General features: G+C 40.7%; 1 protein-coding gene across 4 annotated transcripts in view; it reads left to right on the forward strand.

Moving 5' to 3' along the window:
- slc2a9l2 (solute carrier family 2 member 9, like 2) overlaps window positions 1-17,953 on the forward strand; it is a 147,897-nt gene that overhangs the window by 14,130 nt on the left and 115,814 nt on the right. For 3 of the 4 annotated variants that reach the window (XM_079682204.1, XM_079682205.1, XM_079682207.1), the window contains 4 exons: window positions 1,444-1,545; window positions 10,225-10,385; window positions 12,174-12,298; window positions 13,990-14,135. In XM_079682204.1, coding sequence (XP_079538330.1) covers window positions 1,444-1,545; window positions 10,225-10,385; window positions 12,174-12,298; window positions 13,990-14,135 — 534 coding nt within the window. The remainder of the gene's footprint in view (window positions 1-1,443; window positions 1,546-10,224; window positions 10,386-12,173; window positions 12,299-13,989; window positions 14,136-17,953) is intronic. The other variant, XM_079682206.1, reaches the window with a different exon arrangement.

A 17,953-nucleotide genomic window follows, 5' to 3' on the forward strand; every position in this document is an offset into this window, starting at 1 on the left:
ACTGGACTATAACTCTCCACACACACTCAGACACTCAAATCCAGCACCAGAAACTTTTTTTTACGCTGCTATGGACAATCTGCAATAAAGGCACATTCTATGGACAATCTTGCACCAAAGATATTGATATTGAAGTGACTGTTATTTTGTACTATTTTGTATATATTGATTGTTGTGTTTTTGATCTTAATGTGTGCATAATGTGTAAATGTGTCTGTTGATTGTTTATATAATGATATACATATTTTATACATATCTGTATATTGTATAATTTTATATTCGGGATTGTTGGAAACGTCATTTCGATCTCTCTCTCTCTGTACACACAAACTGAAAGATTGACATTAAAGTTGACTTTAAAAGTTACAACATTTAGTCACCTAAAACATTTCTTTCAGCGTTAAGTTTTACTTAGTGCCAACCTTTTGTGTCACTTATGGTTCCATAAAAAACCAAGATGGCTCTGGCTAAATGCAAACTCAAGGCTGTTTCGACAAAACAATGGGTCATGAAAACGGACTCTATACTGTCCATGTTCATCAGCAAAATGCAAAAGTACATTGACCGAATTGACCTATAATTTGGAGATCATACTCCCCAGAGGACAATTCTCATTTTTTCTGGTCAGCTGTTAACATGAAGTTTGTAATATTAGGCAAAGCTTTCAAACTGTATAGGACACATTTATATTGAATGGAAAAATGACCATGAAAATCAAAACTCATCCAATATTCCCAACATACATTATGACCCTATTACATTAATTCTCCGCAATATCTTCGGGCCTAAATGTCAACATGCTCATGGGCTCTCATGATCTAATTGTCACAGTTCCATTACATGTTCATCCTCTCAAAGGGTATGTCTTGAATTTCTTGACATTGTGGCCTTTTCTCGTTTGCGTGAGCCTTTATGGCTTTAGCTCAAAAAGTAATGAGGTTCCTGGAGTAGCAACATTTCCCTTATGGTTTTAGCTCTGTCTTGCTCTGATGTACAATAGGTTTTAATTAACCACTTGTGGGCCTTAACACTTTTTCAGTCTAGCTACAGTATGATTAATTTGTTATACCTGCACAACCACAGCTTAATTTAAATCTAATATTAGGCCTATGACTTGTTCACTCTCATTCATTTTTGATGCAGCATGTGCAGTTCATTTCTCACTCAATTACATGGCTCGTATAACCGCTGCATTTTCATTAAGTGGTCTTTCTTTGCTCAGCCAATGTCAATCCTTGCACACATGTTGTTAAAGCAGTGGCATTCTCAAGGGAATATCCCAGTTTATTCTGGACTGGATACCAAGGCCTTTTCGAAGCGTCCTCTGCTGGATTCCCTTGTTTTTGTTCCGAACTTGACATTTATCAAAAACAATGTTTCTGACATGGCCTCTTACATGTCCATGTTTGTATTCTCAGTGTGTTTTGTGTGCTCTCTCTCCAGCAGCCAGTCACAGCGTGTCTGTTCAGCGCAGCTTTCTTCGGGGCCCTTGGGTCATCTTTCATTTATGGCTACAACCTCTCCGTGGTCAACGCTCCTGCTTTGGTGAGTCATACTGTTGCCTGCTTGCTTAGAAGCAACATGGTTTCCCTCCCTTTGTTTTTACTAGTAGATGTGGGGGAAACTTCTGAAGCAATTGGATTCACGACTCAGAGAGACACAAGGAGAGCTGGAGCTTTGATGGCAAACACTAACGGCTTATTTGGAGCTTCGGCCGGAGAATTCACAAGACATGTCACGGGCCACGAGTTGAACACACAGTTGAGATGCCACAATCAATTCTGAAGAACCCTCCTGTAGCTCCAGGTTTTAACTAGTTCAGTGTGTTATAATCAACATTCTTCAATAGATAGACTAAACAGCTGAGGACACTGAATCACATTTGTTGTCGCTTATGGCTCAAGGTCATCTACACCCTGAGAAGGATGTGTTCCAGGTGTCCCATTACAATAACTATCGCTAACCGAGAATTGCCCGGTCTTAAACTGGTAACAACAACAAAATGCTAGGCTGCTCAAGGCTGGGCCTCTGCGTCAGAGGGCAAGGAGGACATGCAGGGCAAATGATTCCCCAACAGTAGAAATCAATGAACATTTGTTTTGTTAAGAGTTATCTTGTCTATGGTTACACCATCTCTCACAGTTTTTCAAACAAACATTAAACAAAAGCCAATAAGACCAAAGGAATCCGTTTTTTTAAAGGGCCTTATTATGCTTTTTTGAGGTTTGTGTGTGTTTCCCTGCCTGAAACACCTCAATTTTACTCCTTTGTTTACTTCCGTAACATAATGAAATCATAATGTAACACTCACACTTCTATTGGCTAGTGCTCCAACACGCTATATTATGTTAAAAATAAATATAGAGAGGCATGGAGACAATTAGCACAAATAACATTGCTTGTACTACACTACAAACATTTTTCATAGACCGTAAAAACTGAAATTACATTTCTTTAATAGCCTCAATACACGTGTCCAGTGAAGCATGGCCACGAAATTACTTTTTATGAGGACATCGGAAGCCAACCAGGTATATTAAACCTCTTAAACCCCACGGACTCGCCGAATGGGCCAAAATCACAACATCTGCAAGTAAAAGTGTCTGAGGGCTTCTTAAGATTTAATAAACTATGAATGATTCATATCTATATAACGGAAAGAAACTCAGCTAACCTTTTTTTTTTTTTAAAACCTCAAAGCTAACGCTGAGCCTCTGAATTAGCCACGGACAAACAAATATTAAGGCTGTTAGCACAGAACTCTATAGCTATACCGATCGATATACTTATTGGATCAGCACAAACAAGTTTAGATGACATCCTGAGATTCCACAGATTATAGAAATATAAGGATCTTCACTGAGCGATCAGAACTCGTGACAGGGGAAGCAAATACAGACAACACACGAGTAGCTTTAGGTGGCAAAACACGGAGATATGCTCACCTTAGCTGTTATTCTGATCAAAAGTCATGTTCGATGGCATTAAAAGAGAAAAAACGCAGATGATGGTTAATCCATAGGTCATAGCAATTGTCACTTTGAAAAAGTATTGATAGTCCATAATTCCATTTTTATTCAAAAATCGGAGAAGAAAAATGAGCCTCTAATGGTAGCCACCAGAGGCTAGCGCAGCTTCCGGTTTTTCTACGCATCACTATCACTCCTTATTTGGTAACCTGTGTGTGTATGTGGAACTTTCCCTCGATTCCATTGACTCTGACGGGTAGAAAGAGATGTCAATCATCAAAATCGACCAAGGGGGGCCAGAGATATGGAAAATCATGCACCCAAATGACCCCAGCAGTGTTTTCTTGTTGCTAAATCTCTCTAAAAAGGTCACGTGTCACTTGTTTTGCATCAATCTTGATACAGGGTACTTATTATATGTTGTACTATGGATTCCTAAAGCTTTTGGTCTACTAACCCATCATCCAAGGTTAGTTGTCACTATAAGTACAAAATAATTTTTGGACAGACACTATAATTTACAGTTTTTTTACTATGTTCAATCTGAATTTTCTTTAAAATAAAAAAACATCTATATTGATTCTGACTTTTCTACATCCAACTCACAGGTTTATCATTACTTTTAGAAAAAAGATGATTAATTTTCCACTTTTAGAAGTGTAGTTTGTTCTGGAAATGTCATTTTCGAGCCTGAGACCTGAAAAACAGGCTAGGGGTCTAACAGGATAAGTATTATAACCCAAACAACCCTCAGCTCTGGTATTGCCAACACAAGTACTTTTTTTAAAACACATTTAATCTGAAAACCTGTATGCTTCCTGTCTAAAGTCCTGATGATTCAGTGGTTTGGAGAGTAAATATGAACAGTCCGGAAATCCATAATGATAATGATACATGCCAACAAAAATAAACAGAGGAAAAGTTCAGGGTATGTTTTCTGAAAACATTCAGGAACATTAGGCATGTCGTAATTTATCATATTATATGGAATTTGGAAATTGAAAGCCAAAAAGTTTATATAATATTATTATTATGCGAGGAGTCTCATATTAATGAGCACATGGAGAATTATCTGCTTAATCTGAGAGATTCAATAAACTGATTGAGAAACATTTATTCTTTTCAAAGTTTCATTTGTTTTTTCTTTGTTGGCATATTGCCTATTGGACATTCTCCAAGTGACTAAAAGAGTGCAGGGTGGGTTTTAAATTATGTTCCTAACCCTGAAATGAATGCAACATTGTAGATATGTTTCTTAGACCACTGAAAATAAAATAAAGTAGAAAGGTCTCTAAGGGCCCTTTTTAAAAACTGTATAAGAGGTTAAGGGAAAACATGCTTATGCTGTGCCATGATTTTTACTAAATATGTAGCGCTGGAGGTTTTTTAATGTATTAATTCATTTGCTGTGTGATCCCACAGTAACACCCAATGTTCCAAGGGATAATTATATAAAAGGCTTACATCTAGCTTGAACCCCGCTGCTTTAATATGCTGACAACAGTGGCACAGAGGTTTAAAGAGGAAACCTTTACCATTTACTGATCCCAGAACAGCAGGGTTCCTGTTTAATTAGGTGCTCTATCTACCATAGACTGCTATTTACGATTTGAGTGAAGCGCACATCACAAGCATAGCTGTGATTTATCAATTCAGTGCGCAATAGGAGGATGAAAGACCTGAGTCTAATTGGTAAAAGTGTGATCTCCAGGATCACTTCAGTAACGCTGTGCTTCACAGTTTACAGATGAAATGTAGAGGACCATTACAATTAAAATGATCGTGATGCCCATTATGCATTGTCGGGCTGACTCCTGTCAACAGATGAACATCAGTAAAATATCACAAGAAAGGTCTATAAATAAGAGTCTGCCATTACCATACGGACAGACCAAGTCCCTCCTGCCCTCACATGTGTCCCTTTCCCATATTTTGGCTCGAAAACCCTTTATTATTACAAAAAGGGGCAACTGTTAATTAGCATCTGTTGCAGCAGTAAATTGTTTAACAATTTGCATGAATGAATTATGGACAGTTACATTTTCACAAAGCTAATGCATTAATAACTCAGAGTCCACTGGGCTTTCTTAAATGTTTTACAAAGCTTTAATATACTTTAAATGTCTCAGCTCGGTCTATTCTTAACTCTTCACAGGAGGGCTTTATTAGACACTGAATCAGACGGCTTGTATTCACACCTGAAGGGCCGACTCTCACACTCCTCCATCACACAGCTTCACTTCTCTTTCTGCTCTTACAATAGCCTGATCCCTCAAAACCTGGGCCTCATTTCTGCCTCCATAAAAGTCTTACAGATAATGTTTACAGCTGTCCTTCAAACCTTCAGATTAAGAAGTGTTTCCTCACAAAAATTGTCACTGAAGACTGTTATTTATTTTCTCAATTTGATGTGTAACAATGGATCATTTTCATTGATCAATACACTGTCAAATGTACAGATTTCTATTTAGTTAAAAAACAGTATACTCAAATTAATGAATATATAGATATAGATCTAATTAGCCATTTAAGTTGGAACCAGCCTCTTCTTGCCGGAGAATTTGCTCTATCTTGGCTGAAATGCCACTTTTCTGATGGTATATTTTCAGTTAGCTTCTTATTCATTGTATTCATGTTGTTTGTACGATGGCTGAAAGGTGCAAACACATTACGACAGCCTGAAACACTTCCATTAGGAGAAAAGTGCTGCAACTTCAGTATGTTTGCCATACATCAGGTTTGATATGGAAGGACATTCACAATAGATGGCATGCTTTGTTTCGTAAAACTAGAAACCTCCACTCTTGTCTGTACGTGCTAATTTGATCCAGTTGATCTTTGTTTACTCAGTAGTTCCTGTCAATAATCTGCTTCTGTCAATGCACCAATTCTCCAGTTGATATGATGAGCTGTTGCTTTTATTTTATTCTCTTTGTAGCTTCTCCTCACCTTGAGCACCTGCTGATCACTAAGATAGCGTTGGCTCTTAAACAACATTTCTCCCTCTGTCTTTATAAATGTGATACATAAATCAACTGGCAATATCCTCTCTTCTACTGTTCGTTTGGCAAACAAATTGAAATGAAAAGAACCGACTGTACGCTCTCAAACCTTTTTTCTGAAAAAGACTGGCTCACTGAAATGACATGATTATAACAAAAAAAGATAAGTGCTGCAAATTTGCCTGAAAGCTTAATCCCCCCCCCTGTTATAACTATCCCCTAAAATCACAATAGCAAATCCACACGATGCAGGTTAACCAACATTTAGTTTTCCCCAGGCACAGCAGTAGGTGTGCTTCCAGAGAGCCACTAACATGTTGAGCAGCTCAGACGGAAATGGTACGAAAAAATTTAATTACAGTAATTTATTTTCTACTCCCCTGGCCATTTGGGAAATCAGCCAAAATGAAAAGTTATGGGAGATCCCCTAAGACGACATCATGGGTGTCCAGAGTACTGCATTTGGTTGCTAATTAATTTAACTCCAACCACCAGGTCAGAGAAGGATATGCAGTGTTCCCTGTTGTTATTCTCTCCAGATTTTATATGAAAACCTTGATCACTGTCAAGCACTGATATATTATCTCTTTATATTACAGAAATTAAACTCAATGAATATCCCCAACCTACCTCGTGTGTGCGTGCGTGCACTTCATCTTCTTTGCTGTTCCCATGACGCCCAACTGACCGAGAAGTACATTGACCTAAATGAAGTTTCTCTCACAAAAGTAGACTTCTGTCTAACCTTTGATTGTTTCCCCCTTGATGTCCCTTTCTTGGTACAAAGGACTATTAAATGGATTGTTAAAAAATGCATGGCCATTAAATTCTAATTAACTCGTAGTCTCTCGCGCATCAAAGATGTGATCAGAGGGTGAACTTTTATGAATTTATTAATAGAAGCATAATTTCTGCCCTCTTACAAAAAAAAATCGTATTCACATCCTCCTCATTTTTTAAATCCAATGCATTTCAGTGGGAAGTTGATGGAAATCGAGGCACAAGGTTCACAAGTCCATACTGTTGGTGAGCATGTGCCTTACGAAACAGGGAAAGTACTAATTTTACAACGAGGAAAGGCGACAAAGTTTAGGAGTTACTAGTTAAGGAAACTATACATCATATTTAAAGTTATTTCAGTAATTATTAGTAATTTCATTCAATGAAAAACACATGTTAAAAGCATGTGCAACATATTTCTTAAATATTAAATAAATTCAGGAGGCCTTCAACTCACACCTCCGGCGGAGCTTTTCGGGCATTCCTGTGGAGGTTCTGGACATTAAACCAGAGTGGGCGGTGTTCAAAGCCTCTATTGCCGAAGCCGCGGCAGAGAGCCGTGGTCTCAAGGTCTTAGGTGCCTCAAGGGGCGGTAACCCTCGAACCTCCTGGTGGACTACGGTGGTCAGGGAATCCGTCCGACTGAAGAAGGAGGCCTTCAGGGATTTGTTATCCCGGGGGACTCCCGTGACAGTTGCAAGGTACCGACCAGAAGGGCAGCAGCCTCAGCCGTGGCCGAGGCAAAGCAGCGGGTGTGGGAGAAGTTCGGAGAACACATGGAAAAGGACTTTCGGGCGGCACCAAAGTTGTTCTGGAAAACTGTCCGACACCTCAGGAGGGGGAAGCAGGGAACCATCCAAGCTGTGTACAGTAAGGATGGGACGTTGTTGAACCCGACAACTCCGCCCTCTATGGTAGAGGCAGAGCTGGAGTATGACGGGGGATCAACACCAATCTCCCGGGGTGAGGTCACTGAGGTAGTCAAACAACTTCACAGTGGCAAAGCCCCGGGGGTGGATGAGATCCGCTCAGAAATGCTGAAGGCTCTGGGTGTTGAGGGACTGTCATGGTTGACACGTCTCATCAACATTGCATGGAAGTCGGAAACAGTACCGAAGGAGTGGCAGACCGGGGTGGTGGTTCCCCTTTTTAAAAAGGGGGATCAGAGGGTGTGTGCCAAATATAGAGGCATCACACTACTCAGCCTCCCCGGGAAAGTTTACTTTAAGGTACTCGAAAGGAGGGTCAGGCCGATTGTCGAACCTCAAATTGAGGAGGAACAATGCGGATTCCGTCCTGGTTGTGGAAAGACGGATCAGCTTTTTACTCTCGCAAGGATCCTGGAGGGGGCCTGGGAGTAGGCTTATCCAGTCTACATGTGTTTAGTAGACTTGGAGAAGGCGTATGACCGGGTGCCCAGGGAGTTACTGTGGGAGGTGCCACAGGAGTATGGGGTGAGGGGGTCTCTACTCAGGGCCATCCAATCTCTGTACTTCCAAAGCGAGAGCTGTGTCCGGGTCCTCGGCAGTTAATCAGACCCATTTCAGGTGAGGGTTGGCCTCCGTAATTGTAATATACATGGATAGGATTTCGAGGCGTAGTCGTGGGGGGGGGGGGGGTCTGCAGTTCGGTGGACTAAGGATTGCACCACTGCTTTTTGCAGATGATGTGGTTCTGATGGCTTCATCGGTCTGCGACCTTCAGCACTCACTGGATCGGTTCGCAACCGAGTGTGAAGCGGCTGGGATGAGGATCAGCACCTCCAAATCTGAGGCCATGGTTCTCAGCAGGAAACCGATGGACTGTCCACTCCAAGTAGGGAATGAGTCCTTACCCCAAGTGAAGGAGTTCAAGTATCTCGGGGTCTTGTTCTCGAGTGAGGGAACAATGGAGCGTGAGATGGGCCGGAGAATCGGAGCAGCGGGAGCGGTACTGCAGTCGCTTTACCGCACCGTTGTGACGAAAAGGGAGCTGAGCCAGAAGGCAAAGCTCTCTGTCTACCGGGCCATTTTCGTTCCTACCCTCACCTATGGTCATGAAGGATGGGTCATGACCGAAAGAACGAGATCGCGGATACAAGCGGTCGAGATGGGTTTTCTCCGCAGGGTGGCTGGCGTCTCTTTTAGGGATAAGGTGAGAAGTTCATCCGGGGGGGACTCAGAGTTGAACCGCTCCTCCTTCGCGTCAAAATGAGCCAGTTTAGGTGGTTTGGGCACCTAGTTAGGATGCCACCTGGGCCAGGCACTTCCAGCACGTCCAGCTGGGAAGAGACCAAGGGGTAGACCCAGGACCAGGTGGAGGGATTATATCTCTTCGCTGGCCTGGGAGCGCCTTCGGATCCCCCACTCAGAACTGGTTAACAGAGCTAACCCTAAAAGTTTGGGGCTCTCTGCTGGAACTGCTACCCCCGCGACCCGACCACAGATAAGCGGGAGAAGATTGATGGATGGATTTAGTTATTAAAGTAAAAACCTAGATTGCCATATCTACATGTTGTACATGGCATGGTTATTGCTGTAAAACAGGGAATTAGAATGAAGCGTGGCTGAACTCAGCCGCCAAGACAGAAGCTTGTTAATTATGAAAGGGTTTCATGTGTCAAGTCGGCAGCCTGAAGTTTAATGAACATAATGTACAAGAGAGATTAAAAGATCTCAAATGTGAGGGTTGTTCTGCCTGAAGTTTGCAAGTACAGCCTATGGAAGAGAAATTAACATTGTCACCTATTTGTGTTTTATAACCTTTAACTGGCAGCAAACACAACGGCTCTTTCAAATGTGAAAAGCGGGATGAAATAAAAACACAAGGTTTTTTGTTCTGTCTGCTTTAGTGCTGACAGTGTCTTGAAGGACCCTTTGGTGAAAGCCCCCATTTCTTTCACTCAGTGTAGCTTTACTTCGATGTTCTCATTAAATACAGTCCTTGAGTACATGTGATGTATTAGTTGTCAAACTATTCAATTCATTGCATTCACAGTTTTAAATACAAGGACAAGCATAAGATATAATGGAAGTATGTGAAATGGGACAACCAAATAAGCGACCCAAACTTTAGAATAGGGACCCAGGGAGTAATCAGGAAGTATACATTATGTTATATATATTATTTACATATCTATCATTTAAGAGAGTTGTTTTATTAAACAGAAATATTACCAGCTTAAAAAACATGAAACACAAACTAAATGCCCTGAAAACTTCAAAAATGAATGTGTGCTTTTCCAAATAAATATGTATGGTAGGGGAGTTGAGTTGGTATAAAGTGACACAGTGTGTCGTTGAGCATAATAACTACATTATACATTGAAAGGCATTGTGGAATATGTATTACATTCATTCTGCTTTCAGTCTAATTTGAATTGTGGGTTTTACCTTTTATCTTTAATGAAAAATTAGAAGGTGTAATCATTTTTTGTTTAAAATGAACGATGGACTTGACACATGCCTTCTTCCCATGTGTCTCTTGTATTGCAGTACATTAAAGCTTTCTACAACAGGACATGGATGGAGAGATATGGGGAGCCCCTCGGAGCGGAGACTGCTACCCTCCTCTGGTCCGTCACTGTGTCCATATTTTCTATCGGAGGCCTCCTCGGAGCCGTGTCTGTCACCATGATCCTCAAAATACTGGGAAGGTGAGTTGACTCACTGCCACTCCTATTGATTCAGGATTCATTTGGTATAAGGATTCTGACCCAAGAATGACTTTCAGACAGGCAGACAGAGGCCCTATTATGGCTTTTTGTTTTTCGTTTCCTGTAGTGTGTTATATAGGTTTCTGTGCATGTAGATGGTGTGCAAAGGCTACAATCCAAAATGTCCCCCTCCTGCCTGAAACGCCTCCTTTGATTACTTTGGTAACATATAGTGACATCAATATGTAACATTTGCGCTTCTATTGGGTAGCACTCCAACACTTTGTACGTGATGGGCTAAGGGGCAGGACATCTCTAAGCGGTTGACCAATCACAACAGAGCCGGCCAGCTAACCAATCAGCGCAGACTGGGTTCTGTTTTCAGACAGAGGGTGAAAAGAGGTGCTGCAGCACAGGCAGTATGAGAAAAATAAAGAGCCTTTTGAACATTAAAGCATGGAGACATGTCACAGTAGAGGAACGAAATACAAATATTAACCTGAAAATGAGTATAATATGTCCTTAACATGTATTAAAATATATTTTAGTTTTGATCATGCACTAATTGGTTTTCCTCACAAATCTCACCTGAAGCTTGACCAGTCATCAGCAGCCTCCTTGAAGATTACACATAAGGCGCGTTTACACCGGAGTACTTTTCCCCATACTTTTCCCCGTACTTTTCCCCGTACTTTTCCCATTTAGTTCCGTTAGTACCCCTTATGTTGCGTTCACACCAAAAAGATTACTTAGTGCCGGGAACTTTTACCCCCATTTTTAGTGCCTGCTAGAGAGGTGGTACGAATTCTATTGGCTTGGAATTGCAAACCACGCCCCGTAAAACTCTGAAAAGTTTTTTGAAGCCGCCTTTGTATTTGCTGGCATTAGCATTAGCCCCGCGCACCAACGAAGAGAGAATAACTTATGGCAACACAAAAGAAAACATGGGAGCGGTGGAGATGAGGAGGTGTTGGCGTTCTGGCGATTTACTCGGAAGACTCGGGGACTCCCAGCAGCTTCTACTGAAGCCAGTCCCCAAGTCCGCGGACTTCTGGCCGGGGACTTCGGGTGGCAGTATATGCCGTGAAGTTGTTTGCGGCCTGCCAGTAAACCCAAAGCAGAAGAAGACGAAGTGACGTCAGCGGCTCATTTGCGTAATCTTCCCTCAGTACTCCGGTGTGAATGCGATTGGTACTTAGTTCCATGGGGGGCACTAAGTACCGGGGCACTAAGTACGGCAAAGTACTTGGTGTGAAAGCGGCTAATGATTTCTTTCTTTCTTCTTTGCTGGCTATAAAGAGTAGTACGCCTCTTTTAAACTCTTCTCCTTATCATCTTCAAGATCAAATGTTTTTTGCTTCCAACACCATTTTCAAATGTCCCTTCCTTAAACCTTTTTTTATTGGAACGTTTTCAAGAAAATGTAATAATGTCTCTGGGTTTAGTTTTTCCAATCTTGCAAAGCTACAGTTTATCTTGGTGTTTTCTAATCATTAAGTTATTATTTTTTATTGCATTGCTATATTAAGAAAGCATATTTATTATTAATACTATTATTTTTTAAATCAACTTTTGAGGATGTAGACAAGCTACGTAGCTGTGGTTCTGCTTTTTAAATACATTATATCACAAGTAATTAATTTGCACATTTCTACAATTAAACAAAAATGAATACAATATAAATGTGCAGATATTAGGATTTATGAAACATTTATGTAGGATCATTTTATCCTCTGCCTGAATGTGATGTTTCTCTCTTTTTAAAACCATATTCTGCTCTGGCTTCAGAAAGGGAACCTTGCTGCTGAATAACATCTTCGCTCTAATAGCTGTGCTGCTGCTGTCCCTGGGTGAAAGTGCCAAATCTTTTGAGATGCTCATCATTGGTCGGTTCATTATCGGGGTGGACTCTGGTAAGTGTTTACTGGGCTGGAAAAGTATGGCTTCTACTCACAACAAAAGCCAGTGTAGAGTAAATTACTGCAGGGAGAATTAGAAGCTTATTGTTTACCTCTGGTTTGTTTGTCAGCCGGATTACAGAAAAATACTGACCTAATTTTCAGGACACTTGGTTAAAGGATAACCCATCACATTTTGGATTCAAATCGGAATTGTAAAGGTCACCTATTATGCAAAATCCACGTTTTTTATTCATAAACATGTGTCCCCTCTGTGTCGGCCCGGCTAAAATAACTGGACGGCCTACCTGCCTGTCAGCCTTCCATCTACAAACTTATCTCGTGCCTCATTGGTCATGTGCGCATTCGTGTGTGTTGGAGGAGGGGCTCTGTAAGGAACTGGAAGATATTTTTCCGGCTGTGTATTTTCAAATTCTAGCGCACTCGAGCTGGTTTCTCCAAAATTACCTACCCGACCTTTAATGCTTTGTGTTTCTATAACCAATCAATTTTCCTATTGTTCATCAAAGATATGAACCATCTTTACCGTCAAACAGAATTCCCTTTGAGCTTATAACAGCCTCGATCCCAGCTCAACAGACTCCAAACAGTAACACACATTTACCTGAACTCTGCCTCAGAGAAACACTATCTAATTCATTTCATCAGCAGCTTCAAATAAGATCAAATGCTTCACTTCTTTTAAGTGAGCAATGATCAAGAAGCACATGAGAACAATCAAAAACAGGCGTGTAGGCCCGCCCCAAGGAAGAAGATCTATGGGAAATGACAGATATTGATGGTGGTTAACTTGACACATCTGAATTCACACAGCTGTCAGTAAAACTTTGATTACAGTTTTAACTTTCCCTCCTGAGATTATTAAGAAGGAGCTTTACATCAGCACTCAATTATCACTGTGATGGTGGGTTGCGTCACCTGCAGACACACATGATCAGGAGATCAAATTGACAGTGCTTCACTTTGACCAGCTTCTGATAGAAAGTGAGTGAGTGTGATATTTACACCTCATTTGCAAGTCTGACAATTCCTCAACTCCAGACAAGCCTCTTAGAAAACAAGGCCTGTGCAATTTTGTACGTATTTTACTGTGTGTTAATTATAACTCTGCCTTTTGGCTATTATATTACATTGAAGCAGTGTGTATCCATTTTGCACTTGAATATTATACTCCCCACAAACCTCTTTTCTCATCTTACCATTAAACAAGTGGAAACCATCAAGCGAGTTTGAGACCTTAGTGTTAAAGGCCTCAGGAACAATTTCCTACTCAGCACTCTCACGTGAAGAAATATCCTTATTATATGCAGATACCCCAATTTTTAATGCGTAGGCCATCTACACAAGTACCCATAACATTGCCACACGATTGAGGAAAGGTCAGCATTTCTCCAATTACAACAATTGCTTCCTACTGTCAAAGTGGTGTCGAAGTAGTTGGCAATCTCTTTGTATTTCTGTATTAACACATAACAGATTCAGAAACAATTTGGACATATTCTCAAGATTAAAGGAACAATAAGTAGGGATATTTGTTCCTACAGCTTTACCTATTCATAGCAGCCACTTTGCACTCGAGGAGCGGTATCCCGTAAGGTGTGATGTTCCCTCTATAATTTGATCGGTATCATATTAAACATAGGTCTTGATCTTTTGAAAACAATATCTTGTTTTTTTCTCGACAGGTATAGCTCTCTGCGCCCTCCCAATGTACCTGGGAGAAATCACGCCGAGACATATCCGAGGATCCATTGGCCAGTTCAACGCCATCCTGATCTGCTTCGGCGTCTTCACGGGACAGGTGCTGGGGCTGCCCGAGCTGCTGGGACAGGTCAGTGACGTCGGAAAGTAGACTGTAGGAAGGAATGGGAGAAATATTTGGGAGTTTATTTGTACACTTGTGTTTGTTAAAGCTGGATTTTAAACTAATCTTTCAGTAATAGTCGGAAAAACGACAGTGGCTGAAAAGGTATTCTTTCCTAAAATTAAAGTACTAACACTACACTGTAAAAATACTCCATTGAGAAGAACAGCATTGAGAATGGACCTTAACGTCAAGTATTTAAGTATGACCATGACCAAAATGAAAGGTGACCGTGCCTTTTTGTTGGCTCCAACACTAGGAGCTCTCTCCCTATTGACATCCGCTCTGCAGTCTCTGTAGGAGCTTTTAAAAAACTATTGAAGACCTATCTTTTTACATTGGCTTTTGTTTATACTTGAGATGTGTGTGATGTGTTCTGTTCTTATTGTTGTTCCTTTTGGGACTCTACGTGGTCTGTGTTTTGTTTTTATGTTAACCTTTCATTTCTGCCTCATGTTGTTAATGTATTCATGTTTCTGTGGTCTTCATTTTAACTTTAGTTCTTTCCTGTGATGCACTTTGTGAATTATATTTCTGTGAAAGGTGCTATATTAAATACACGTATTATTGATATTATCATTTATTATGTGTGTTTAAAATATTTGGACTAAAAGTAATACAAAAAACCTCTATGTTATGAAAATGCAATGTAAATATATATAAAAAACGCCATCCCTTGAAAACAACATAGGACAACAAAATGGAGCTTAATGAGGATGGAAGATTTATGGATGTGTACATCATGGCATACTTTAGTTTCTTACCTTACAAAGTAGAATCAAAACATAGTCATTGATTAACTTTTGTGGCATGGAAAAGTTTGAGGAGGTTTTTTCTCAATAACATTCTTCTGATAGCCTTGCAGCTTCATTGTGTGCCTATAATACATCTTCTTCAACGAAAGGACTGAGTGTATTTTCTCTTGAAAATACGAGTTTGCCTTGAAGCTTTTCCATTGGAGGTGCATTCTTGTTCTGCCTCAAGCGTTCAGCCATTGTGAAGGATGTTGTATTGATTTCAGAACTTTCTTTAAATCACATTGAATTGTAGAATGAAAAGCGCCAAACACAAATGGCAAACTTTTGAAATCCCAAAGGCATGGGAAAAACCGGGCATGTGAGGAAGGATGGGAATACATAGTGAATATGATCAGTTAATTAAAACTGGCTCAAGTAAACAGTTCGGGGAATTTGAAGCCTGTGCTGTCCTTATTTTGCTGTTTTTTCTCCCCGTCTTGTGCTGCCAACGAACGCTGCTTCCAACTAAATCTTCAGTTTACACACATTTCTCCAAAACAGCGTGAAAAGGCCAACACGTCCTTCATCTCTAAACAGCTGCCAACAATGCCATTCGTAAATCCCCTCATATTTTAATTTGCATCTTAAGACTTGTAATTCTTGTGACATACACGTCTCGGGTTTGACAACCTCAGGGACGCTCATGTGATATCAAGTAGTGATTGAAATGCCAATCACCTTTCTATCCATTAGTAGAGATGGGGGGGCCTCATGGAGAGTGACAGACCTCTTCCGTGTAGCACATCGTTTAATTTAGTCTTGACACCCAAGTGTGAGATCGCACCGGAGGAAAAAAAAGACAAACGTCTCCACATGCACTTAATGATTTCCCCTCACTTTTCTTCTGAGCAGATCTATAGCATATGTCGTCTCGAGGCCACTTGGGTAATAAAGTCACGTTTACCCTGCACAGCATTTGATTGGCTCTATCTGTCCCGTGTCTCACTAGGATAGCAGCAGGAATTCTCAATCACACCTTGTTTACCCTAGAGCACATGTGTCAAACTCAAGGCCCGGGGGCCAAATCAGGCCCGTGGTGGATTTCATTTCGGCCCGCAGGATAATTTCTAATTACTATTAGATCTGGCCCGCCGGTATATTGCACGCACACCTTCACTCCATCCTGAGGGTCTCCTCAGCTCAGAGCCTGACCCCAAACATTGATGAACTTGCACCCAAGATGAGATGCCAAGTATCTGAGCTAGCGTCACAGAGCAGCAAACTGAGTTTAATGGATGCTTCCTTCTGCACTTTTTCTCTCATGACAACAGGGCATGTTTGTTTTCTTTCTTTGAGGGAAATAGTTTTGTTGAAGCTGTTGTTGGCCAGTGGGAAAATGTACTCATAAGAAATGACCCTGGAAAAGCTGCAGATAGAGCAATAAGAAATGAAAGCAACTGATTATTTAATGCTTAATGTTGTTTTTATTGGCAATAATTTAAACTTTGTTAGTTCCAGGTTTAATATGTGCAATAAGTTCATTTCAATACGTTTTGCAATAAACATTGAACCAGTCCGGCCCTCGACTAGTACCCATTTTATTATTGTGGCCCACTGTGTATTTAAGTTTGACCCCCCTGCCCTAGAGGGAATGTTTTCCACTTACCCTCCCTTCTCACCTCACTGCCCACAGCTGACTCGGCCTACTGCTGAGACACTTCCATGTCAGGGATCCAGTCGTGCTTGATACACCTTATAATTCATTTGATATCCAGTTTATCTTCAAGGGTTTAAAAGAGACATTAGCTTCAGGCTCTTGTGCTTTGAAAGCCACATTCATTTGTTAACAGAAGGACCATAATATCCATTCCTGGCATTGTCTGTTCTCACACAAGCTCACTGCCTACTCATGTCTGTGTATTAAACGATTAATGGCTCAATGTATTTACGTCCTTTAGTAAAAAAAAAATGGCAGTTTGATCCTTGGCTGCTTCTGATTGTGTGATGAACTGTCAATAAGCTAGACACTGAACCCGAGGTTTCACCCAAAGGGCAAGCCAGAGATCTGACACAATTCACAATAATATTTTTAGCCATAACCATTTTGTGACGGTTAAAATGACATGACTTTTATTGTTGTACTGGCTAATATGGCTACACAACATTCAGTCATTGTGCCAGTTAACACAACGCTCAACATCACATCAATTGGTTGGCTGGAAGTCTTTCATTACTTGCTTCTGGTGTATAAAGCCTCAAATCCCCTCAGTTAGATTGGTAAAACTGCCTTTTGAAATGTTTGTATACACAATGACAGACTTTTAAATACCCCATTTTGTTTGAGAAGAGTGAATGCCACTGTAGTCACGGTTCTTGACTGAATTATGCAAATGTTTTTTACATTAACCACAGCAACAATGAGGCTAGATGGCATGGTACTGAACAGCTTCTGTGTTTGTCCACAAAATCATGGCTTTGAAGCATGTTATCAAATGCAAACAGCCTGCATCCACATCCTGTTTTGTTTGGGGCTTTACTTTGTACTGTAACATATGTGCGTAACACAGTATTGCATCCAGCGGTTTGCTCATTACAGTTGTATGGGTTTGAGTCACGTGAGACAGATACACGACAACTGATTAGAGAGGAGCAAAGGAATCAATCAATAGATGAGAATATCAAGTAGCTTTTTATCTTTTCTTTATTTGTTTCAAGCCAACATGCTCAAATGATGTCATTCAAGCTTACTTGATATTATCAGATGTAAAACCCCTCTGTGCTGTGGCCCATTGTTTTCCTTAAGGGAAAGCTTGGTAATATGTCTCGTTCCCCAAATTGGCTCCTTCTGCATCTCCTCCCTCAATTGACAATTTATCGATAGAAAAATGCAGGCCCTGAGCTTTCTTTAAAGAACAAACAAGCTTACTGACTGACTGACTGACTGACTGACTGACTGACTGACTGATTGACTGACTGACTGACAGACGGACCAACAGTTTTCAATCCAACACAGATTAAATAATCTGTGTGAGATGTGAGATGTGAAGA

Source organism: Notothenia rossii (genome assembly GCF_949606895.1).
Source record: "Notothenia rossii genome assembly, chromosome: 5".
NCBI classification, from domain to species: Eukaryota; Metazoa; Chordata; class Actinopteri; order Perciformes; family Nototheniidae; genus Notothenia; species Notothenia rossii.